Source organism: Myxozyma melibiosi (genome assembly GCF_037950935.1).
Source record: "Myxozyma melibiosi strain Phaff 52-87 chromosome Unknown BZA70scaffold_7, whole genome shotgun sequence".
In the NCBI taxonomy this organism is placed as follows: Eukaryota; Fungi; Ascomycota; class Lipomycetes; order Lipomycetales; family Lipomycetaceae; genus Myxozyma; species Myxozyma melibiosi.
In genome coordinates, this window is record NW_027042921.1 from 671420 (window position 1) to 694058 (window position 22639).

At 52.1% G+C, this 22639-nt stretch overlaps 10 protein-coding genes across 10 annotated transcripts; 6 read left to right on the forward strand and 4 right to left on the reverse strand.

The window, feature by feature from the left end:
• Positions 1–270: 270 nt before the first annotated feature.
• Positions 271–1452, reverse strand: BZA70DRAFT_239193 (glycosyl transferase family, a/b domain-containing protein; the record flags this gene model as incomplete). Its single annotated transcript, XM_064910467.1, has 2 exons — positions 271–1023; positions 1111–1452. The coding sequence occupies 2 exons, from the start codon at positions 1450–1452 to the stop codon at positions 271–273; spliced, it is 1095 nt and encodes a 364-aa protein (XP_064767899.1).
• A 140-nt stretch (positions 1453–1592) lies between these two features.
• BZA70DRAFT_186835 (uncharacterized protein) lies at positions 1593–2678 on the forward strand. The gene has a single exon (XM_064909993.1). The coding sequence runs from the start codon at positions 1733–1735 to the stop codon at positions 2483–2485; it is 753 nt and encodes a 250-aa protein (XP_064767900.1). The 5' UTR covers positions 1593–1732; the 3' UTR covers positions 2486–2678.
• Positions 2679–2811: 133 nt separating this feature from the next.
• On the forward strand, positions 2812–3819 carry BZA70DRAFT_268064 (chalcone-flavanone isomerase-domain-containing protein; the record flags this gene model as incomplete). The annotated part of the gene is made up of 2 exons (XM_064911137.1): positions 2812–3226; positions 3290–3819. 2 exons carry the CDS (start codon positions 2812–2814, stop codon positions 3817–3819), a joined length of 945 nt encoding a protein of 314 aa, XP_064767901.1.
• Positions 3817–4786, reverse strand: BZA70DRAFT_280196 (putative GRX1-glutaredoxin). The gene is made up of 5 exons (XM_064912908.1): positions 4452–4786; positions 4368–4376; positions 4217–4299; positions 4057–4146; positions 3817–3983 (listed from the first exon to the last, which is right to left on the reverse strand). Exons 1-5 carry the CDS (start codon positions 4514–4516, stop codon positions 3919–3921), a joined length of 312 nt encoding a protein of 103 aa, XP_064767902.1. The 5' UTR covers positions 4517–4786; the 3' UTR covers positions 3817–3918.
• Positions 4714–5869, reverse strand: BZA70DRAFT_280200 (thioredoxin-like protein). Its single transcript, XM_064912909.1, has 5 exons — positions 5485–5869; positions 5418–5426; positions 5282–5355; positions 5123–5212; positions 4714–5046 (listed from the first exon to the last, which is right to left on the reverse strand). The coding sequence occupies exons 1-5, from the start codon at positions 5550–5552 to the stop codon at positions 4970–4972; spliced, it is 318 nt and encodes a 105-aa protein (XP_064767903.1). The 5' UTR covers positions 5553–5869; the 3' UTR covers positions 4714–4969.
• A 758-nt stretch (positions 5870–6627) lies between these two features.
• On the forward strand, positions 6628–8786 carry BZA70DRAFT_280206 (major facilitator superfamily domain-containing protein). Its single transcript, XM_064912910.1, has 3 exons — positions 6628–7680; positions 7740–7807; positions 7869–8786. The coding sequence occupies exons 1-3, from the start codon at positions 6829–6831 to the stop codon at positions 8623–8625; spliced, it is 1677 nt and encodes a 558-aa protein (XP_064767904.1). The 5' UTR covers positions 6628–6828; the 3' UTR covers positions 8626–8786.
• A 1635-nt stretch (positions 8787–10421) lies between these two features.
• On the forward strand, positions 10422–15410 carry BZA70DRAFT_187291 (putative ABC bile acid transporter). Its single transcript, XM_064909996.1, has 3 exons — positions 10422–13516; positions 13578–14820; positions 14881–15410. Exons 1-3 carry the CDS (start codon positions 10562–10564, stop codon positions 15102–15104), a joined length of 4422 nt encoding a protein of 1473 aa, XP_064767905.1. The 5' UTR covers positions 10422–10561; the 3' UTR covers positions 15105–15410.
• Positions 15411–16724: 1314 nt separating this feature from the next.
• BZA70DRAFT_290186 (transcription factor S-II, central domain-containing protein) lies at positions 16725–17446 on the forward strand (the record flags this gene model as incomplete). Its single annotated transcript, XM_064914189.1, has 2 exons — positions 16725–16844; positions 16952–17446. 2 exons carry the CDS (start codon positions 16725–16727, stop codon positions 17444–17446), a joined length of 615 nt encoding a protein of 204 aa, XP_064767906.1.
• Positions 17447–17614: 168 nt separating this feature from the next.
• On the reverse strand, positions 17615–19543 carry BZA70DRAFT_187071 (uncharacterized protein). The gene is made up of 4 exons (XM_064909994.1): positions 19231–19543; positions 18999–19175; positions 18466–18936; positions 17615–18406 (listed from the first exon to the last, which is right to left on the reverse strand). The coding sequence occupies exons 1-4, from the start codon at positions 19309–19311 to the stop codon at positions 17843–17845; spliced, it is 1293 nt and encodes a 430-aa protein (XP_064767907.1). The 5' UTR covers positions 19312–19543; the 3' UTR covers positions 17615–17842.
• A 593-nt stretch (positions 19544–20136) lies between these two features.
• BZA70DRAFT_290188 (glycoside hydrolase superfamily) lies at positions 20137–21666 on the forward strand (the record flags this gene model as incomplete). Its single annotated transcript, XM_064914190.1, has 1 exon — positions 20137–21666. One exon carries the CDS (start codon positions 20137–20139, stop codon positions 21664–21666), a length of 1530 nt encoding a protein of 509 aa, XP_064767908.1.
• Between the last annotated feature and the right edge of the window lie 973 nt (positions 21667–22639).

Genomic DNA, 22639 nt, shown 5'->3' on the forward strand with positions numbered 1-22639 from the left:
CAAGCTTTCCGGCAGTAACCGAGCCTACGCACCGCCCATCCCAGTCGGCGAATTCGAGTCGTCGGTCGGGCCATACGTGTATCAAGAGACTGTCATTTATGAGATATGTCCGATCTTCTGTCGATTGGAGGAAATCTACGTGTACGTGCTGTGGTTTCTGTGCATTGACGCGGCAATGGATGCGGTCAGTAGCTAGAACCGTAAGTCACCTCTGCTCACCGTAGGCTCATTCTATAGTCGTATATTACATTGCTCTTCTCTATAAACCGCCTACGAAGCCTCAGAAGCCTCAATAGTAGCACTCGCCTTCGCCGTAGCGCTAACAAACGCCTCGAGCGCCTTCTTCGCTCCACCCTCGTTGATGCTCTTGCGCGCAAGCTCGACTCCCTCCTTCCAGTCCTTAGCCTTGCCAGCCACCACAGAAAGCGCACCGGCGTTCAACAAAACGTAGTCTAGGATAGGATGTCCCTCTGGTAGCTCTCCGCCGACAAGTTTCCTGACCATTTCCGAGTTCTCCTCTGGCGTGCCTGATGCGACGTCTTCGAGCGGATGCGTCGACAGGCCGAAATCGGCGGGCGAGATTACGCTTTCGACGATTTCCTCGCTGCCAGGGAGGACTCTCCAGATACGAGTAGTACCAGCAGGAGAGATCTCATCGAGACCTTCCTCACCCCACACGACCATCGACGACGACGTCGTGCCGGCTTTCTTGTCGAGCAGGATAATAGACTGCGCAAAGATCGGTCCGAGGTCTGGTGTATTGACGCCAATTATACGTGAGGAGATTGGCGCCGGGTTGAGCAGCGGGCCGAGACAGTTGAAGATCGTGGGGACACCGAGCGCTTTGCGAATTGGGGCGATCTTGCCCATGATCGGGTGGTACACTGGCGCGAACAGGAAGCAGAAGGGAGAGTCTCGCAGGACTTGAGGGGCGGTGAAGGAGGTTACTGATTGCACTGAGCAGCCGAGAGAGGCCAGTACATCAGCGGCGCCTGAGGACGAAGTTGCCGCTCTATTGCCGTGCTATAAGCATATGTATGTCAGTTTCCGTCCAATTGTTCATTCCAGTCAACAATGATCTGAGAAAAATATCACATGTTATGTACTAACCTTACAGATCCGCAAACCCATACCAGCACAAACCAACCCCGACGTCGTCGACACATTAAACGTATCCTTACCATCTCCACCGGTTCCAACGATATCGACGTAGCCATTACTCTCCACATTCACCGACAGCGAAAACTCCTTCATCGCGCTCACCGCCGCCGCAATCACCTGCGGATCCCGGTCAAGTCCCCGCGCGCGCAAGCCGATCAGGAACGCCGAGACCTGCACTGGCGAAATGTCATTCGTGAATATGATGTGCAGACATGTGCGGATGTCGCCCTCGTTGAGGCTCGAATGCGGGTCTGTCAGTGTCTTGAGGTAGGGCGTCAGAGGAGACACCATTCTTGCTGCTATTCTTGCTTCTATTGCTTCTATTATCGCACTCCCAAAATCTCAACGCCGCTGCTGTTCAATTTTGGAGAGAACAGGTTTTCCCTGATCGATGCCTGCCGAGTTCCCGGAGAGTCACTTTTTCCATTAAATGTCAGCAAAGGCCTTTGTACTTGTCTTCAACCACCGCCCTCGATTAAGCTTTCGTGAAATTTTCGGAAACAACCAAATTCTCTTTAAACCACAGCGGATTCAGTTGAACTAGAAGCAAAACGGAGGAGAAAGAGAAGCAATGTTCAACAGTCTACTATCTCAGCGGGTGCTGAGCACTCGCGGCTCGCTGTCGAGAATATTTTCCACAATACGGGGCTTCGCGCAGGCTGCCGCCGAGTCTTCGACATCCTCACCATCAGAAGAAGCTGTGCGCAAGACCGTGAAGCATATCGACTCGCGCAAGACGTATCTGATTGATCGGTACGCGTACCTCTTGCGGAATCGGCCGGTCCAGATCTATGTGCAGCACAACAATTTCCGCAAGGACGACTCGTTCAATGTGCGCTCGCAATTCAAGAAACTCGGCGTCCAGTACACCGTCCTCAACACAGCCCTGTTCAAAGTCACACTCCGCGGCATCCAGCACCCGGATCCCGCGAGCTGGGAGGCTCGTCGCAAGTACAGATGGCCCAAGAAGCGGGATATGCACCCGGCCATGAGATTGGTCGAGGGCCCGACCGCCGTGCTCTCGTTCGAGGGCTTGGACCCCGCGCTGATCGGCTCCGCGGTCGAGGTCGTCGAGAAATCCGGCGGCAGACTCGTGCTCATGGGCGCGGTTATCGAGAACAAGCTGTTCTCGGGCGAGGAGTTGGATGCGGTCAAAAACCTTGGCTCGTTCGACCAGGTGCGCGCCGAACTTGCGGGCGTGCTCGAGGTGCTGCGCGGTGCTGGCTTGGTCAACACTTTGAGCTCGGCGTCGACGGGATTGTACTTGACGCTGGAGGCTAGAAAGCAGCAGCTTGAGGAGGGCAATGGCGAGGAGGCAAAGTAAGAGCAAGTACTGAGAAATATGTATATGATGTTGGTATGGTTTGGGTAGCTTTCTATACATGTGTTGAAATAATGTAAATAGTTTTATTGATACAGCAGTATTCTTTTAAATATCAGTGCCTATAGACTGTAGAAATGTAGAATGATAAGATTGAAAAGAGAAGAAACGCACACTAAACAGGCACACTGACAAAGTCGACATCTCAACTCGCGCGGCTCGAAATTCACTGCTTCTCTGCCCGGAGACACCAATCTCGAAACCTCAGACATCAGCCCCCACCAGAGCTCTACATCTCAATTGACACCCTCGATCAATAACTCCATCCAATGTCTTCTATTCTGCTGAGAAACGTCAGTCGCAGCCCTGCTTCTGGCGCATTGCGCAATGTCGTGCTTCGCAACCGCTTTCGCACAATGCCGCGATCATCGCCTTCCTCCATCTCATTCTCGACCCGTTCCTCAACGCAGCACGCCTCCTCCTCGCCTCTCAAAGCTCTCGCGGTCGGATCAATCTTTGCGACCGCGACGATCCTGTACAGTTTCTACTTTGCGGGATCAATCGAGCAGGAAACGTTCAACGCCGTCGAGCCGAAATACCAGGCGCTGTTCCCGGAAGATGCTTGGCAGCCTGGGACGAAAGTAGACCCGTTCTTGCGCCGGATTGAGGTTGATGGGCGGGAGCTGTGGCTTTTGGGATTAGGCGTGCGGACTGTTTCGTTTTTGAAGATCCATGTCTACGCAGGTATGTTTCTTTCACCATCTTACGTCCTGTAAACGAACAAACTCGACTGACATTATATACTAGTCGGCATCTACGTCGACAAAGACGACATCCCGAAAATCACGAGCACCCTCTCAGCTCTGAAATCCGACAAAGACGCCAAGGAAGCCGCGCTGGACCCCGACACCGCGCTCGACCTCTTCACCACCCTTCTCGACTCCAACGTCCGCTTCGCGCTCCGCATCGTGCCCAGTCGCAACACCGACTTTTCGCACCTGCGCGACGGCTTCGTCAGATCAATCATGGCGAGCATCAAAAACCGCCGAATCGACCAATCCGCCGACTCCGGCTCCGGCATCGCCGAGATCCGCAGCGCGCTGGGGCGCAAGATGACCGCGCCGCGGAATAGCGAGCTGCTGCTGACGATCGACGATAAGGGCAGTTTGACGATGACGTACGCGGCGCCGAGGGAGGCGGAGAAGGAGAGATTGGGGGTCGTTACGGATAAGACCATTGTCAAGGCTTTGTTTTTGCATTATCTTACGCCGCCGACTGCTGCGAGTGAGGAAGCGCGCGTGTCGTTTGCGGAGAGTATCGCGAGTATTACGCCTTAACTTTATAGTTTATATGAAGTTTGTAAATAGATTTTATTTAAAATACAGTTGTAGTTGATATCCTCGAAGTAGGAGCTCAAACCGACCTATAGACCATCTTTACAGCTCCTTGAGAAGCGCATCGAGCTTACCGCTGTTTTTCAGAGCAGTCAAGTCCGAATCTCCTAAACACAGCAAAAATATACTAATCAGCACAAAGTGATGGTAATCAAAAGGAAGAAAAAGAAGACGACTTACCGCCAATGAATTTTCCGCCGATAAAGACAGCGGGCACGGTGCGGTGCTGATACAGCTCCTTGACCGCGTTCTGGAGCTCGCTTCCCTCTCCTATCAGGTATCGTCAGCCATCAATTCTCGTAAAAGACATTAAAGAGAGCGAGACTGTGAATGAACTTACTGCCCATCTCGTCGAGTTCGAGGACTTTAGCCGCCACGGCCTTTGACTCTTTCTCGAGAAGACTCTTTGCGTGAACGCAGTAGCTATGAAGATACGTTTCGTCAGCAAACAATCTCTTCGACTCATTGCAGGTTAGATAGAGGATACACACGGGCAATATCTGTATATAAGCATATATTTAGTAAACCAGTCCACTTCAGCTCGGATATAGCAGCAAGAGAAGTAGACAACTCACGTTTTGCTGAACACCATGATTGGGTTCTTGGCGACGTATTCTTTGACTTTAGCCTGGGCACTCATCTTGCGGTTTTGTCGACTTTTAAACAATGAAAAAACAGGGGAAAGTAGGTGGAGAACGAATGTGTAGAGGATGTGGTGGAGATGGCGTAATTGCGCGGGTAGAGATTAGATTCCTCGGGCACCGAGTGTTGGTTGCGGCTCAGTCAGGGTTGCAGTACTTTATTCTTCTCTACGTCAATAATCCATAATCCGGCATATAGTATACGGTATATAGTATCTGGGAAATGAAACGTCTTGAATGGACCACTATTACGTTCTGTACATTGTATAAATTACTGAGAATTGAATTTACTGTCTTGAAATCAATATATTCAATCACTCAGTCTTGCGTGCACAGAACTGCATCATACTTTAGACCTTCTTTAACTAATAGACATCAAAACCAAGCACTGATCCGACCGCTAATCAAAAACATCGTCACCTCAATAGAGATTAAAGACATCAAGTAACCGTTTAAGCAGTCGAAACGGCCTCCTTCAACATAACTTTCAATCTTCCGTTACGCTTCAAAGCTTGCAGATCGGAGTTTCCTATAGAGTCACAGTAGGTCAGTACATTGAATCTCCACACGTTTCAAAGCATTCAAAATAAAAGAAGGAGACGTACCGCCGATGAACTTGCCGCCAATGAAGATAGCAGGGACGGTTCGCTGCGCGGTGAGCTCGCCAATAGCAGCCTGGATGGCGTCGCCGGTGTCTATGTACACAAACATCCGTCAGCAAGCTGTATTTGCAGTCAACAGAGTGCTTTACAAACAAAACATACCCATCTGGTCGAGCTCGAGATCCTTGTGCTGGACGTTCTCGGCGTCGAGAGTGGTCTTGGCCTGGCGGCAGTACCTGTGAAGATCAGTCAGTGTTTTGCTCTACAGGAGCTGTTCAGGGCCATGAAGCAAACATACGGGCACCACCTAAACGACAGGTTAGTAAAGATAGACATCAGACAGACCAGAAGACGGTGACGCTCACGATTTGCTAAAGACAATAATCGGGTTCTCCGCCACAAGCTCCTTGACTTGTTCCTGATACTTTGACATTTCGGCCGGAGAGCTGCTGCTTGCGGTTGAGTACTGGGATGACAAGATGGAACCCAGGTTGATGGTTGAGAAGATAGTATCACTGCCGGAAGTTCGGAGCAATACAGAGCAGGAGGGGGAAGAAGAGGCTAGGGGCAGTCGTCTGAGGGGAGACCTGTGAGTTTTCGAGATCGCAGAGAGGGAACGGCGTCCGAGTGTGCGAAGAGAAAGGGTTGATGAAGACAGCTTGGAGAACTCGACGGCGAGAAGAGGAAGAGCAGAGAAGACAGAGAAGGGAAGAAGAAGGCGATGGGCGGGTTCGAGATGGGCGATGGGCGGTGCAGAGGCAAAGTGAATTTAGGATTTCATCACTGCCGGCAGTTTACTAATCAATTGCGTCATTGTTTCTGTTATCGCTGGCTCTGCTTTGCTTGCTGTGAGAATGAACGCAGTGCTTTAGCAATTGTATTTGTACTTGAAGAATCTTTGTTTATTGTTATAGAGCTGTTCTGACTACTTGCACTATTTCGCAACAGCGTGCCTGAACACAGGTTAAGTCTGCAATCAACATCCTCGGCACACTTCTGAGGCAATAACTCTGCCGGGGCCTTCATTCCTCTGTTCGGCCGGCGTGCAGACATATTCAACGACAGCTCTAAAATGCTCATACATCGTCAGTGACTGTCGTTCTATTCGTGGACTCAACCGCGATGCCGGGGCAAGACAAGACAAGACAGGACAGGACAGGACAGGACAGGACAGGCGTAGTTGATGTCGAGATGCGACAACAAGCTGAGTAAACCGTCGTAAGCCTATCCACTCCGCGCAACATCACCCTCCGCCTTGTAAAAGATCTCCATGTTTCCACTGAATAAACCCCCAGATTACCAACAAGGAGCGAAACCGACGATAATCTCTCATCCCAGCCTGCGGTTGGTCTGTCGCCGACTCCGAAGCACCCACAATTCCGGGTCCAGAGCCACGCATCTTCTTATACACTACCTGCCTGCGCCGCATGAACTCCTGTCCCCACAACAAGAGCCATGAATCCTTTATCATCCTCTTTAAATCTCGGTCGGGACTCGTCGCCACGCCTCGCTTCGCTCTATCGCATCTCCCGGGTCGGCCTACATCCACCGGAGTCTCTCTCGCTTTACGCCTCTGATTTACGGCCTGCTCTGGTTGGCATCTGCTTCTGCATCTTTGATAGAACTCTGCTGAGCGGTATCTGCTGAATTCGCCCTCAAATCCTCGACCACTTCTACCTGCGCATTTCCACCCCCGGAGAACCACCACGATGTCCTCCGACACCGCCAGTCTGTTCTCAACCTCCGGCGCGACCGTCAATGGCGACGGTCCGCGTAAACGGGTTCTGCTGCGTTTTACAAAGGAAGAGGAGGTCCAAGTGCGACGCAAAATCGACTCCTACCTCATGCCTCTTATCACCGCCTTGTTCGTGCTCGCCTTCCTCGACCGATCAAACATTGGCAACGCTCGCATCGCGGGCTTGCAAGATTCCTTGAACATGTCATCGAACCAGTTCGATTGGCTGCTGACTGCGTTTTATATCTCGTATATCTTGTTTGAGTGGGTCGGATTTCTGTGGAACGTCGTCCCCGCGCACATCTACGTGACGATGTGTCTCTTTGCATGGGGTTTCATTGCATCGCTGCAGTCGGTGGTCTTCAACTACTACCTCTTGCTCGTCCTTCGGTTTTTGCTTGGAATTGGTGAAGCCAGCTTTGGCCCCGGTGTTCCGATGTACCTCTCCTTCTTCTACCAGCGTCAAGAGATTGGTTTCCGCACCGGCATCTTCATGTCCGCCGCCCCACTGTCCACCGCCTTTGCCGGAATCTTGGCATACATGATCACCAGTCTGGCCGACCATACTCCGATCGACTCCTGGCGCGTGCTGCTTTTTGTCGAAGGTATCCCTTGTATGTTTATGGCGTGCATTGTGTGGAACTATCTCCCGGATCGTCCGTCGTCGGCGTATTTCTTGAACCTGAAGGACAAGATCATCGTGCGCGCGCGTCATCGTCGTCGTGTCGAGATTGACGGCGAGCAAGTTAGCCACTCTGGGTCTCACGGGTTCAAGCTTGAGGAGGCGCTTGAGGTTCTGCAGGATCCTAAGGTTTACGTGACTGCCGTAAGTATCAGTGTTTGAAATTGATGCGGCGGTGCCTTGCTCTGACTGGTGATTTCTAGGCTATGTTTTTCCTGGCAAATATTGCATACGCCTCGATGCCGGTGTTTTTACCTCTAATTCTTAGAGAGTGAGTATTGAGTGCGATTAATGATTGATGACTTTTATTTTCTGACAAAGCGTTGCTGTAGTATGGGCTACGAATCAGTCACCGCGCAGGGTCTATCGGCACCACCCTACCTAGTTGCATTCATCTCGGTCTTGCTGACGACTTACCTCTCCGACAAGCGCAAGTCTCGCGCCGAATTTATTGTGTTCCACGCATCTATTGCTTCCGCCGGCTACCTTGTGCTTGCAATCTCGCGCGACACCTTCACCCGCTACTGCGCGATTTTCTTCGTCGCCTCAGGTTTCTTCTCCGTCGTCGCCTGCGTCATTGCATGGACTGTCAACAACCAGTCCTCAGAGTCTGGCAAGGGTACCGGCATTGTGCTGCTCAACACGATCGGACAGTGTGGTCCGCTGATTGGAACCCGCTTGTACCCAGAGTCCAATGCGCCGTACTACGAAAAGGGAATGATCATTTGCTCGCTTGCCATGTTCTTCGTGGCTGTGTTTGCGATCTTCCTTCGCCGTCATCTCGCGATGCTTAACCGTGAGAGCTTCGCAAGCGAGCGCTACCACCTCGTATCTGAGGATGGCACCGAGGCCGCCGTTCCGTCGATGGCAGACGACGACGAAGAAGAAGAGTACGAGGAAGACGACGACGCGGACGAGGAGTCTGCGCGGTACGAGCTTATTTCGGCGCGGGAAGCTAGAGCGCTGCGCGAGGTGCACGGGTTTGGAATCGACATCCTCGACGACGACGGTAGCGTTGATGCGATTCTGAAAAACGGGCAAAAATTGATTGCGCGCAAGAAGCAGCAGAAGTTCAAGTACATGCTATGATGCCACCGTACATTTCAATAGTGCATTTTATATACATCTGATGGCGGCGATAGAAAGCGTCTTTTTTGGTGTGTTTTGAGATCTGGTTTGGAATAATGTGTTTTTTGCTTTCTTTTTCTTTTTGTCGATTGTTTGGAACAATAAATTGTATTAGCATTGAATAGCTCTCTTACTTAGACTGGGAGTAAACAGCGAACGGCTGCTCGTGTGCGCCATACTCGCACAGTAGCACAAAAGAACATCCGGTTAGGGTTCTCGGAAAGCCTAATTGGTGCGCTTCCGAGTATATCATTATCTCTTGTTTCCATCCTGGTATGTGGCTGGCGACGGACTGGGATTGGGGAGGTGGTCTAAAATAGAAAGAGAAGCTGCGAAGAAAGGTCAATGAGCTTGGCTGGTTTTCTTGCTTGTCTTCAGTATCTGGGCTGTGGCAGAGGGGCCGTCGTTGCCGATACCGACGGCCTTGACCGAGTCTCGGAAATCCCGATTTCAGGAACACTTACAGCCTACCAACATCTTCAATAGGTATATAAGCCGTGTCCAAGCCTAGATATCAAAGCAGTAGCTACATTAAAGTGTACATCTTGGGAAGTTTATGCTACTAGGGCCGCTGGAAGCGGTGGAGAGGGTGGGAATAAGGTAGTGAAGGTGGAGGTGACGCTAATACTCGAGATATTGCGCTATCGCAGCTGATTGCTGGTATTTCTGGTTTGTGCCCACTCTTTCTCTGTTAAATACTTTAAAATAACAGTTATCGACAATAATCAGTAGCTACTCTAAACACAGTAACTACTCTAAACCACCTTCTTTTATCTCTGTAAATAATAAACAACTGGCGACCGCTTATCAGTGTGGGGTCTCGGAATTAAACACCGCGGCAGTTATCGCTCATTAGCTTTCAGCTGCCCTCGGCACTTCCGCTCTGCGCGCTCAGCTACCTCCTCGACCCGAGACTCTTTACCTTTTCACTTTCCTCCTCCCTTTTCAATTCCTGTTCTTTTTCCTCTCCATCGGAAAATTGCTCGACAATTCTCTGCTCTTTCGACTATTGCTCTTCTGTGCTTGGTTTGTCGAGCGTGGTCAGTATGAGTCAGGTATTCTGTCCTTCTCCCACTTGGGATATAGACGACTTTAACGATTGCGTCAAGGCGAGGTCCGTTGCTTCTTTCTACCTTCTCTCGTTCCTTTTTTGATATAACAATTATCCTAACTTATGACATTTATAAGATACTTTCATTTTTGGTATCCGGTCCTGGCTATCACCGTCTCCTTCGCCGTTCTCGTCACAACAAGCACCGTCCGCCTCCTCAAATTCGTGCGCCGTCGCTGGTTCCCAAGACGTGACGCTGCCTACTCCGCGCTTCCCACCGACATCAGTCCCATCGACGACGACGATGACGACGAATCCCTCCAACCCGTCTACAGACTACGTACGACCGACGCCAGCGCCGAGTTCGACGAGCCCAACGCCGCTCATCACTCGCGGCACTCCGCCGCGGAGTACCGCGATGTCGAGGACGAGGCGCTGGATATAGCTCCGCGGACTTCGGTAGTCACGCACACGGATCGGCCTACGACCTTGATTTTGAACGCGACGCCCGCAAGGAGATTTAGAGCCGTGCTCGAGCTTGTGATTACCTTGTCGTTGACCGTCATCCATGCGCTCGCGCTGTTTGGTATCGTGCTCGTGCAGTACCCGCCTCCGCCGTATGAACGTCGGGAGATGATTCGCAATTGCTTCGCGACTACTTTGCTATCTGTAAGTACCTTTGAACTGTGCTGTTTACAGGGGGTTGCTGACTTACGCGCTGTCTAGGCCTACCTCCTCTGGCTGTCTTACATCCGACTATCCCCCGCAGTGAGATACAACTCGCCTTTCCTCCGCGTGCACGTCGCAGCTCTCTACGTCTTCCTCTGGTTCATCGCCGTCGTAAACATGCGCACATCGCTCATCCGCGATGTCCGTTCGCTAACCGGCTTCCTCGCCCTCTTCGACTTCCTCTGCATCTCTCTTCTCTTCGCGCTCAGTCTCATGGCCCCCGTCAACGACAAACCCGCGTACTTTGAGGCAACGAACGGGATGACGCCGAACCCGACTCCGTACTCGTCTATATTCACCATCCTATCGTTTGGCTGGGGCGATGCAATCACGATGCAGTCGTATCGCAAGCCCTTGACTATGGCCGACGTCTGGGATCTCAGAGATGACATGCGATCAGCGCTTTTGATGCCGGGCTACAGAGTCGCGAAAGGAACCCGCTCGATGCTCTACGGTTTACTCAAGTACTTCCGCCCGAGTCTTGTCTTTGGCGTCATATTCTCGTTCATCTACGCAGGTTGCACGTTCGGGCCTACTGTGCTCGTCCGCCAGATCTTGCGGTACTTGGAGGATCCTGAGCGTGAGCCGGCGCATATGGCGTGGCTTTACGTGTTTTTGCTGTTTTTCTTTGCGATTTTCAACGCGGCTGTCTCGGGACAAACGCTGTGGACGTTCCGACAGACTGCGTTGCGCGTGCGCGCGGTTATCGTCGCCGAGCTCTACAGCAAGGCGTTGAAGCGGAAAATCGGCGTCAATGCAGGTGACAGTAAAGAAGCATCCGAAGCAAAGGCTGCGCTGAAAGCGAAAGCAAACGAGGAATCTGATAGCAAGGGGAAAAAGGTTGAAGGCGAAGAGGAAGCTGCTGCAAAGTCTGCGCCTGCGCGCGACGAGCAGGTTGATCTCGGTCGACTTATTAATCTGATGGCTGTTGATGCGTTTTCGATTGCTGAAGTTGTCGGCCGGTTGAATCCGCTGATCCGAGGAACGCTAATGATTTTGATCTCGATGGTTTTGCTGTACGACACGCTAGGTCCCAGTTCGATCGCAGGTATTCTCGGCATGCTGACTCTTCTCCCGATCAACATCAAATTCTCGCGTACGTTCGGCAAGATCCAGAAGGAGCTGCTAGGGATCACCGACAAGCGCATCCAAAAGACAAATGAGATCCTGCAAAGCATCAAGATCATCAAATTTTTCGCCTGGGAAGAGCGGTTCCGGTCATCGCTGCAGGAGGTGCGATTGCAGGAACTCAAGACTCTGCGGCGACGGTTTCTCGTGGTATCGATCGCGTCCACGATTTGGCTCGGATTCCCGACCATCATCACTTTCCTCACTTTTGCGTGCTACACGCTTGTCGCCAAGCACGAGCTGACGGCGTCGGTCGCGTTCAGTTCGCTTTCGCTTTTCAATCTGATGAAGGATCCTATGGACCGTCTTTCCGAGATGATCACCAACGTCATCGAAGCCAAGACCTCTGTCGAGCGTGTTCAGAATTTCCTGAACGAGGAGGAGACTCAGAAATATGTTCAGCTGCGCGGACTGCACCGCAGCGATCCCAGCGATCCTACGATCGGGTTCAAGAACGCCTCATTTGCATGGGGCGAAAGTGACACGCAGTACGATTTCCGACTGCAGAACTTGAATGTCGTGTTTGAGCCCGAAAAGCTGTCGGTCATCGTCGGTCCTACGGGTTCGGGAAAGACGTCGCTGCTGATGGCCTTGCTTGGCGAGATGCATCTCTTGCGAGGAAAAGTGTTTCTTCCCGGGTCTAGCTTGCTCGATCAGCCCATTCGCGACAGACATACCGGTCTTGTTGAATCGGTCGCGTACTGCGCGCAGCAGCCATGGCTGCTAAACGACACCGTACGCGAGAACATCCTCTTCACAAACAAGTACGACGAGCAGCGCTACAACGAGGTCGTCAAGCTCTGCGCCTTGCTGCGCGACTTTGAGATCCTCGATTCCGGCGACCAGACGTTTGTCGGCGAAAAGGGAATCTCGCTCTCGGGCGGCCAGAAACAGCGCATCTCGCTCGCGCGCGCGCTGTACTCTCCTGCTCGGCATCTGATCCTGGACGACTGTCTCTCGGCCGTGGACTCGCACACCGCGCTCTATCTGTACGAGCAGTGTATCACCGGCCCGTTGATGAAGGGACGGACGTGTATTTTGGTATCCCACAACGTCGCGCTGACGCTCTCGCAGGCGGCGAAGGTCGTCGTGCTCGAGAACGGGCGCGTGGTGGCTGATGGTACGCCGACGGATGTTGTCGCGCAGGGAGTACTGGGGTCCGACGAGCTTCTGCTGGCCAGTGTGCAAAACTCGCGCGAGGTCTCGCGCGTGCCGTCGGCGACTGATATCACCCAGCTTTCAAACGCGACGACAACAACTGCGGACAAGCCGGCGGCGACAAAGGAGGCTAACAAGACGAATGCGAACACGGCGAGTGTCGAGGTGCAGCAGGTTGGAATGGTTAAGTTCAGGGTGTACTATTCGTATCTGCGGTCGATGGGTCTGGTTGGTTACTGGATCATCACGGTCTCTATTCTTGTGCTCCATCAGGCGTTTGCGATTACGCAGTCGTACTGGGTTAAAGTGTGGTCGATGGCGCTTGCATCAGTTGAGTCGGCAGGCGTCTTCGCTGCGTCTTCTTCGCAGCTGAGTTCTTCGTCCAACTTCTCGACCTCGCAGATCTTTGATATGGCTCCTCAGAACGGTGTTCAGAATCTGATGATCCCCCTTCTCCCGGACCACCCCGCGCTCCCGCACCTCTCCGCCCGCTCGGCCGATAGCATGTTCACGTCAGCAGCATCGACAGGCGACGCCAAAGGCCCCGGGTTCTACCTTGCGATCTACGGCCTGATTGCGCTGATCTACATCACGTTCTCGTTCCTGCGCGAGATTGCGTTCTTCTACGGCTCGCTGACGGCGTCGAAGAAGCTGTTTGATCGGTTGCTCGAATGTGTTTTGCGTGCCACCCCGAGGTTCTTTGATCAGACGCCGGTGGGGAGGATTATTAATCGGTTCTCGAAGGATATCGAGAGTATCGATCGTGAGGTTGCTGTTGATGCATTGGTAAGTAATTTATCTTTTCTTTCAGGGCGCAGAATGAATGCTAACTCAGGTTGTGTTATAGGGCCTGATTCACTCGACGTTGTCAGTGATTGTGATTATCGGAGTCATCAGTGTAATCATGCCAGTCTTTCTACTCGTCGGCAGCGTCGTCAGCGCGATCTTCTTCTTCATCAACCTGCTCTACCTGCAAGCCTCGCGCGAGCTCAAGCGCATGGAATCCGTCACCCGCTCGCCGATCTACCAGCATTTCGGCGAGACGCTGGTGGGTGTGAGCACGATCCGCGCGTACGGCTACGAGCAGAAATTCATTGCCGACAGCATGGGCAAGGTGGATACAAACATGCGGCCGACGTGGCTGATGTGGGGTCTTAACCGGTGGATGAGTCTGCGGACCGATCTTGCCGGCGGACTGATTTCGTTCTTTGCGGGAACGTTTGTGATGCTTGCGCACAAGTCGATTGACTCTGGACTCGCGGGGTTGATTCTCTCGTACGCAATCACATTCACGCAAAACATGTTTTGGGTCGTCTTCCTGTACTCGTCCAACGAGATGAACATGAACTCAGTCGAGCGCATCGACGAGTTCCTGCAGATCGAGCAGGAAGCCGCCGACATCGTCGAGGACAGCCGTCCGCCGCACAACTGGCCGTCGACCGGCGCGATCGAGGTCACCGACCTCACGCTGCGATACGCGCCCGGTCTGCCGCGCGTCATCAAGGGCATCAGTTTCTCGGTCGATCCGTGCTCAAAGATCGGCGTCGTCGGCCGGACCGGCGCGGGCAAGTCGACGATCGCGTCCGCGTTCTTTAGGTTTCTCGAGGCCGAGACGGGGAAGATTGTGATTGACGGGATCGATATCTCAAAGATCGGGCTGCGGGACCTGCGGCAGTCGTTGACAATCATCCCGCAGGATCCGACGCTGTTCACAGGTACCGTGCGCTCGAACCTCGACCCGTTTGACAATTTCACCGATCGTGAGGTGTTTACCTCTCTCAAGCAAGTGCACCTGATCGCCGACATCCCCGGCGAGGAAGAAGCCGAGAGCAGCACGCAAGCGCAGTTGTCGGAGCAGGAGCGCGAGGCGCGCGATATGAATGTGTTTTACAGACTCGACAGCCCTGTTACTGAAGGAGGCGGCAACCTGTCGCAGGGCCAGCGGCAGCTGATGTGTCTTGCGCGGTCGCTGCTGCGGTCGCCGAAGATTATCTTCCTGGACGAGGCGACGGCGTCGATTGATTACAACACCGACGCGCAGATTCAGGAGACGATCCGTGAGGAATTCTCAGACACCACGATTCTTACAAGTACGTCCGCTCACAATCCTCGTCTTTTCTTTCTCTACATATACTAACAGCTTATTATAGTCGCGCACCGTCTCCGCTCGGTCATAGACTACGACAAAATCCTCGTTCTGGACGCGGGCATGATCAAAGAATACGACTCGCCGCACGCGCTGCTGCAGATCCCTGATTCAATCTTCAGAAGCATGTGCGAGAGTAGCGGCGAATTGGAAGCGCTCGAGGTGTTGGCGAAGCAGGCGTATGACGCAAAGTTGCAGCAGCAGCAGCAGCAGCAGCAGCAGGAGTAGAAAATTGTCAGAAAGAAAATGTGAGGAGGGGGGAGCGTTGAGTTTTGGATTACGTTTGGCAGTTCTATTTAGTAGTTTTGCATTTGCATATTTTGTCTTAAATTTTGATCACTCTAATAGTTTTGCATAGAAGAGATACGAAGAGGAGAGAGAAGGTGGTACACAAGTGAACAAGTCATATTTTGATCTATCGATAAAACAAATCTACAAGCTAAAACAGCAACCTAAACTAAGCACAAGATTAGTCTCTGTACAACAAAAAAAGGCGCGCGCCTTTACTCTGCACACAACTTTCTCTCGTGCAAACTCATTTGACGTGTCAGAGAGCTTTTTTGGTATTTTGGGTTGTCATCAAAACTCAGAAGCAGAACTGATAATTAATTTTTTTCATCATGTCAAATGAGGTGGATGCACGTAAGAGAGAAGGGGATGTGCGAGAGTGAAAAGATTGCGGAAGTATATTGTAGAGACGTACCGTTCGTGAGATGACCGGACAACATCAAAACAAACAAGCTAAACAAAAACGTCTTTCTTGATCAGTTAGTTATCATCAATATGGAGGAAATAGTGATCAAACACACGACGGAGGAATACAAGTTCAGATGGTAGTGCATGTTTCTTAAGGCTCATAGAAGTCACCAAAGAACTATTGTGAAAGATTTCCTCATGACGATAGACAGTCTCCGTCGCGCGTTGATCTTCAGAGTGGGGATAGGAGTACATACCATAAACAGAGCAACAGTCGGTCACAAAAAGGAAGAGACGGTATTGATATCAGAGGTAGAAAAAGGGTCTATCAACAACCACGTTAGCAACAATCCACACCAATGCGTTCAGCAGAATCGCCTGCACACGCCCAGAGCAAGCAGAATACGTCATAAACGAAGAATTCCTAATTATTTTATGTCCTGCATGTACTTCCTCAGTAGAAATAAATTTTTATAATCTTTCGCTTTCTGCTGCTGATGCTCGGGGGTTGGTGTGGTGTTTCTACAACACACCAGGGACGGGAATAGAGAGATGACTTACATTATAAGACAGAAGATGTGCACATGTCTGGAACCACCAGCTCATTCTCACTCGGTGAGAACGGTCGGTGTACAGACACTTGCGAGAAGACAGGGAGAAAGAAGCAGAAGAAAAAATAGCAGGCAGGAGGAGCGTAGCCAAACCCTACTCTGCGCTCCAGTTTAGGGCACCAGCACAGCACCAATCCCTCACTGCTCACACATTCAGTTAAATCATGTGACATTACGAATCGGGCAATCGAAAGACGGTGGCAAAAACCTTAATCCCTGCAGTCGGATATAAAAGGGCGGGCTTCCTACCTGGCGCGCGATCACTTTTGTTGCTGACAGACCGAAACGAAGACGGTGGTTGAGAAAGTAGCCTTTGCTGAAGACTATCTGAATAATAGTGGAAAGGAGGAAATAAAGCAGAATCGCCTTATTCTCATTCAATCTTATTCAATATTCTCCTTTGATCTCGAACAGGAAGAATCCAAGAATCAGAGAATCAAAGAAACGCTAGGACGATTGAACACACAGCAGCCTGTAGATTATCTTCATAAACCACAGACATCAGTAAATTCAATCGCTCAAAGAGAAACAAACCGGCACAATGTCAGTCATGGCACACCGTCCCCGACGCCCGGCGATGAGCAAACGGCGGTCGTCCCGCGTGACTGTCGCGGCACCCGCAGCGCCGTCGCGGGAAACGGAGGAGAACACGCGAGCAAAGGTGAGCAGACGAAGATCGTGGGTTTAGGGCTCGGTGCGGCTCGGCAGCCGCAGCGCCCTCGCTTAGAGATAGAATACCGGTTTTACTGACAATATGAATTCTTGCAGACAACAGAAGTGCTCGCAGCAGCCCTGCGAGAGTCCGAGAAGGCGGTTGGTATCGACGTCGATGAGATGGCGAAGGAGATCGAGCAGGAGATTTACAAGACCTGCGGCGCCAACATCGGCACGGGCTACAAGATCTCGATGCGCGCGCACCTGATGACGCTCAAGAACAAGAAGAACGACCTGCGCGAGCGCATGCTGGCTGGCGAGGTCAAGCCTGCCGAGTTTGCGCACATGTCGTCGCAGGAGATGACCTCGCGCGAGCAAAAAGCGCAGGACGAGAAACTGCAGGAGAAGAATTTGCAGATGGCGATCTTGCATCCTGAAGATGGACCGGCGACTATCCTCGAGATCAAGGCCAAGGACGGCCGCGATAGGGAGAAGTGGGGGGTCGGTTCTAGTGCTGCTGCTATTGATTATTTTGAGTCGTTTGATCATGACGACGAGAACGAGGAGGAGGGGCAGCAGGAGAACGAAAGCGAAGCTGTTGATCAGTGATTTGCTCGATTTTCAAATTTGTATATTTTTCATTCATTGTATTGTACGGGTTCGGAGTCTACTGGAGTACTTTGTTTTATGACTACCTCTCGCTTAATGTATATTTTTTCTTCTGTTTTGTTTTGATTGGTTTGGATTGCCTGATTGATAGTGCTAGTAATATGAATTGCTACTATGATGTGGTAATCAAACATTGAATTATTGACCAAAGTCCGTTAAATTTCAAACATTTGTATGCACGCTCTAGTTACTCCGATACCCATCCTGTAATTTTCCTTTAAATAGATACACAGAACACAAAAGAAATTCCTAAACGCCATAACAATTAGTCCGTCATATCCTAGTTGTTGCACACGGACTACATAATAGGTTAATCATATCATCATCGTAAACATTTCAATCCACCCGTCTCTTCCTCCTCCGCCGCCTCTGCAGCAAAGCAGATTCACCAACCTCATCACCACCCTCACCCCTCCACGAAAACCTAACAAAAGGCGGCCTCACCCTCCTCAACCTCACCGGCTTCAACATCTCCCTCGTAACCAGAACCACATTCCCACACTGCCTTCTCACGCTCTCATCCTCCCCGCCGCCAGTCAATTTAGAAACCCCGCACTGCGCGTGATACCAGATCCGTCTGAGCGCAGGCGTGAGCTGTCTGGACGCGTCGGTCGAGAGGGGGAAATAACTCGGTGCTTTCCGCAGTGCGATGTAGAACGCTAGCACGAGCGGCTCGGTGAGTGCCCAGTCTACACGATCTGAAAACATGAGAACGAGCTGTTTTAGCTTTTGCAGGTAGATTGGAATCTCGGGGCTGGATGGTTGCGAGATACAGGCCTCTACGCTGAGGATCAGAAGCACGCGGAAGGGTTGGTGAGCGGTTAGTCTTTTGGAAAGCAGAGCGGGCGCTGCGACGGTTGTCAAGTACTTTAGCACTGGACTCGACGAGACTCCAGGATGCTACATCCCTTATATTGTTAGCACCCCAATAAACGCAAAACTAGAAATTGTAAACTGACCTTCAACAACCTGACGACAGCGTGTAGATAGAATTCGAGATATCCCAGCTCGGTAGGACAATCATCGCACAACAGTTCCGCGCTCGGCGCTTTTGATACCACGCACTCGAGAATCGCAGTCTTCATCGCTATATCCTCGCGCGCGCAACGTAAGAGTATGCTCAATACGCTATACTGCGTTTGCTCACATTTGACGCGTTTTAGACAATCTAGCGCGTCGGAAAAGCACGTCGGAGACTGCGTGAGCAGTTGCGCATCGTGACAGGTAAGCCATTCTGCGACTACCGGTTGTAATTCGGGCATCTCATCTATCGCAGTGATTGCCTGCCAAATCCTGCTCGAAGCAACGCACTCTGCTGAGTCTGGGGATTGAAGCAAATGGAGAATAGTGTCGACTATACGCTCTCGGTCTGCTGTCATTTGCAATGCCGTCGCTGAGTTTGGTAATTCTCCAATCGCATTTTGACAATACTATACATTCTCAAGTCAGCAATCATAGACAACTCTAGCTATAATTATCACTATCTGCACACCTTGACATCTTCACTGAAGCACCCTTGACCGACTGCCTCAGCTACCCCCGAGGCAGTCTGAGTCTGAGAGGAAAGCTTGTCAAGTAGCTCGACTACGCGCAAAGAAGCGATGCTTCGCGCGTGCTCGTCAGTGAGTTGTTTGGCCGGATCTCGGAGGATAGAGGATGCGTTTATTTCCTACAAAAATTGTTAGACACAGATGGTGCTGTGAATTAATAAAGAAACCACTTACGCCCTCGACAGATGCTCCACTTAGATCATCATCGAGACAATAACCCTCCGCTATCGAACTCCCGAGTCCTTCACGCTCCATTGACGAACCTCAGATTGACAATCGACAGAAGTCAAAGAGGCGGGACGAACTGACAGATCAAAGATTGTCTCAGTAAGCATTGAATCTCAGATTTTACCCAAAACTTCATCCAAAACCACAGCCGAGAGTTTGTCGCTGTCTATGCTGGGACGTAGAGCATGTTGGGAGACTATCGCGAGCCGAGCAGCGCCAGAAATGTCACCTGCCCACGAAGCGTGACCTGAGATGCCCTGCTTGCTGCCCGGCGCCAACACTACGCAAACAGCAAGACTGTTGGTTTAACTACTGGACTCGACATTGTTTGGTAATTGGATATTATGAAATGGAAATGGAAGGGAATTCTGTAGAATTTTGCAAGGGAGGTGATTGTGGGTGTACCTGACTCTGCCTGACCAGTCCACACCGCACAAAGACAGACACCCTCAACAACACCTCAACCTGCTGTTTGCTGCTGCTTAGTTAACACGAAAGAAGAAGAAGCACTCGATCCCCATCGGCTGTTCTCCTCCACTTCCCTCTCCAAGCGCGGCCCGTCTGCCGGCCCCTTCTCCAAGCGCGCAGCCGCCGCGGGTCCCGGGGATCTCGGCCCCGCACATCCGGCGGTAGGACAATTAGACTCCTGCACAGACACCACGAGGCCCTCGACTCTGCCGGCTGCCCCACCAACCGACCCCACTTTCTGCCGCCGGTCGCAGGCCGGCGTCGGCGCGGGGAGAGGATGCATGTTATGTATATGCCTCATCGCTCGTGTGTGGTTCTCACCGAGGAGTTACGTCATAAGACTGATCAAGAGACAAGCAACCTCTCTGAAGAAGAAAGAGGACCATGGCAGAGAGCTCACGCACGATCGCAAAGACAGACCCCGACGCGGCCGTGATCCACGTCGACCCCGCGCGCGTGCTGGCGGATATCGACGACAAGATCTACTGCGGATTTCTCGAGCACCTCGGCCGCTGCATCTACGGCGGCATCGTCGACTACGACTGCAAGATCCCCGGGCTGACGAACGACAAGGGCTTCCGTCTCGATGTCGCGGACGCGATCAAGGACCTGCGCATGCCGATGATTCGGTATCCCGGCGGGAACTTTGTGTCTGCCTATCACTGGATGGACGGCGTGGGCCCGAAAGAGAACAGGCCGGTCAGACCTGAGCTGGCGTGGCGGGGCCGCGAGCCGAATCTGTTTGGCACGGACGAGTTCATGGAGTGGTGCGAGTTCATGAACGTCGAGCCCTACCTGTGCTTCAACATGGGCACCGGCACGCTCGACGAAGCGCTCGCGTGGCTCGAGTACTGCAACTCGGACGACGACACGTACTACGCGAACCTGCGGCGCAAGAACGGGCACGACAAGCCGTACAATGTAAAGTACTGGGGTCTCGGCAACGAAGTGTGGAACGCGTGGGTCGTCGGCCAGATGACGGCTGAGGACTACGCAAAAAAGGCAGACGAGTGGGGGAAAGTGCTCAAGATGCTCGACCCGTCAATCATCCTCGTCGCGTGCGGATTCGACGGCCTGCACACTTGGGAGTACACCGTCACCCAGAAGCTCATCAACGTCTGCGACATGTACTCGATCCACCAGTACACCTGCAACTACGACCACATCCAGAACGTATCCTGCACCGCCGCCGCCGAGCGCGCGATCCAGATCGTGGCGAAACTGATCGACCTCTCGCGCATCACAAACCAGGCCTCGAAGCGCACGATGAAGATCGCGATGGACGAGTGGAACGTGTGGGACTACAAGCGCGCCAACGGCGAGAACGGCGCAGAGGAGCACTACGATCTCTCGGACGCGCTCGCGGTCGCGGCCTGGGGAAACGTGTTTGTCCGGCAGGCTGCGCATCTGGGGATGGCGAATCTGGCGCAGTGCGTGAATGTAATCGCGCCGATTATGGCGCGGCCGGACGGCATCTTCTTGCAGACGACGTATCATACCTGGAAGTTGCTGTCGCATTACATGCGCGGAAAGTCGCTGGCTCTGCATGTAGGCAGCCCGATGTACGAGGGTCCGCTCGACAACACGCACGGCGATATTCCATGGCTTCAGGATATCGAGAGCGGTATCCCGATGCTGGACGTGAGCGCTGCGCTGAACGACAAGAAAATCTACCTGTCGGTCGTGAATCGATCAGAGACGGAGGCGATCAAGACGAGGATTAATCTACTGGGGGAGTATGAGGAGAAAGTGCATGTGTGGTCGGTCTACCACGAGGATGTGCGTGCGAAAAACAGTTTTGAGAATCCGACGAATGTGGGGATTGAGGAGTGGGAGTATGGACTGGGAGAGGTGAAGGAGGGGGTAGTCTTTCGGGAGCACAGCTACACGCTTCTGGAGTTGCGTCTGAAGTAGTCGCTGCATGAAGTAGTGAGATAAAACAATAGAGTGATAATACATAGAGTGACAATAACATAGAGTGACAATAACATAGAGTGACAATAACATAGAGTGACAATAACAATAGAGCGGATAACAATAATAGCAGACTGAAGCCGATCATGCGAGGCAATTACCCAAAACGGCTACAATGCGCACATAACAGTTTTTGCACCCCCAAGTGGATCTGCAATGCGGGAATAAGACGAGAAATAATAAAATTCCCCGCCGGATTCCATTTCAAGCAATGGGCAGATGCGCTTGCGCTAGCGAGTCATCGGAAATCACTATCTTCTGGTGGTGGTGCAGCCTGCAGAAACAGACTTCCGTGCTCGGCTACGTGCCATGAAAGCTAGAAGAACACCGGCGAGCATCCGGAGAAGCTGTCAGGTCTGGTTAGGGCCGGTGCCAAGACCTTGAATTGGTGGTGAAGCAGAGGATTGATCCGAGTAGGGTTGTCGGAGAAGAAGGTTGTTTATTCACCAGCGACTATAGCATCAATCTACATCTAGTTGCATCTATTATGCTGCTTGTTATATTGTCTGGAAATACTCCGCCTGACGATCGGCCGGCCGCGTCAACACTATGCCCGTAGACTTCTAAACACCTATACTGATGCGATACAGCATCACTTGTTGCCTTGTTTCGTTAAACGCGGTAAGCGCACGGTTGGCGAGCATCACGCAGCAGAGCAATGCAGGTCCAGTGACCTCTCCTCGTCCTCTCCTCTTCCCCAGATCATCCACCCCCAGTCCAGTCCCCGCCCCTGCCCATGCACCTACAATACTACAAAATGCTCAGAGCAGATTGCAACAAAAAAAAAAAACCAGCATAGAGTAGAAACAAAGAAAAACCACAGCATTAAACTTCTTCCCTCTGCGGGAAGGCGGGGCGCGGGGACAGAGTTTCGGGGCAGCCCATCCGAGTTCCCCGGGAGGTGAGCACACCC

Bases quoted from the DNA above. Each gene is read 5' to 3' on its own strand.
- BZA70DRAFT_186835 (XM_064909993.1), top strand. From the start codon at position 1,733: ATGTTCAACAGTCTACTATCTCAGCGGGTGCTGAGCACTCGCGGCTCG.
- BZA70DRAFT_280196 (XM_064912908.1), bottom strand. From the start codon at position 4,516: ATGAGTGCCCAGGCTAAAGTCAAAGAATACGTCGCCAAGAACCCAATC. The intron at 4,147-4,216 runs GTAAGTTCATTC...GATACCTGATAG, and splicing joins CGAACTCGACGAGATGGGCA to GAGAGGGAAGCGAGCTCCAG. The intron at 3,984-4,056 runs GTAAGTCGTCTT...TGCTGTGTTTAG, and splicing joins CGGCGGAAAATTCATTGGCG to GAGATTCGGACTTGACTGCT.
- BZA70DRAFT_280200 (XM_064912909.1), bottom strand. From the start codon at position 5,552: ATGTCAAAGTATCAGGAACAAGTCAAGGAGCTTGTGGCGGAGAACCCG. The intron at 5,213-5,281 runs GTATGTTTTGTT...TTGTGTACATAG, and splicing joins TCTCGAGCTCGACCAGATGG to ACACCGGCGACGCCATCCAG. The intron at 5,047-5,122 runs GTACGTCTCCTT...GTGACTCTATAG, and splicing joins TGGCGGCAAGTTCATCGGCG to GAAACTCCGATCTGCAAGCT.
- BZA70DRAFT_280206 (XM_064912910.1), top strand. From the start codon at position 6,829: ATGTCCTCCGACACCGCCAGTCTGTTCTCAACCTCCGGCGCGACCGTC. The intron at 7,681-7,739 runs GTAAGTATCAGT...GGTGATTTCTAG, and splicing joins CTAAGGTTTACGTGACTGCC to GCTATGTTTTTCCTGGCAAA. The intron at 7,808-7,868 runs GTGAGTATTGAG...GCGTTGCTGTAG, and splicing joins TTACCTCTAATTCTTAGAGA to TATGGGCTACGAATCAGTCA.
- BZA70DRAFT_187291 (XM_064909996.1), top strand. From the start codon at position 10,562: ATGCGCACATCGCTCATCCGCGATGTCCGTTCGCTAACCGGCTTCCTC. The intron at 13,517-13,577 runs GTAAGTAATTTA...GTTGTGTTATAG, and splicing joins AGGTTGCTGTTGATGCATTG to GGCCTGATTCACTCGACGTT. The intron at 14,821-14,880 runs GTACGTCCGCTC...AGCTTATTATAG, and splicing joins AGACACCACGATTCTTACAA to TCGCGCACCGTCTCCGCTCG.
- BZA70DRAFT_187071 (XM_064909994.1), bottom strand. From the start codon at position 19,311: ATGGAGCGTGAAGGACTCGGGAGTTCGATAGCGGAGGGTTATTGTCTC. The intron at 18,937-18,998 runs GTGTGCAGATAG...GAGAATGTATAG, and splicing joins GCTTCAGTGAAGATGTCAAG to TATTGTCAAAATGCGATTGG. The intron at 18,407-18,465 runs GTCAGTTTACAA...TAAGGGATGTAG, and splicing joins CTGTCGTCAGGTTGTTGAAG to CATCCTGGAGTCTCGTCGAG.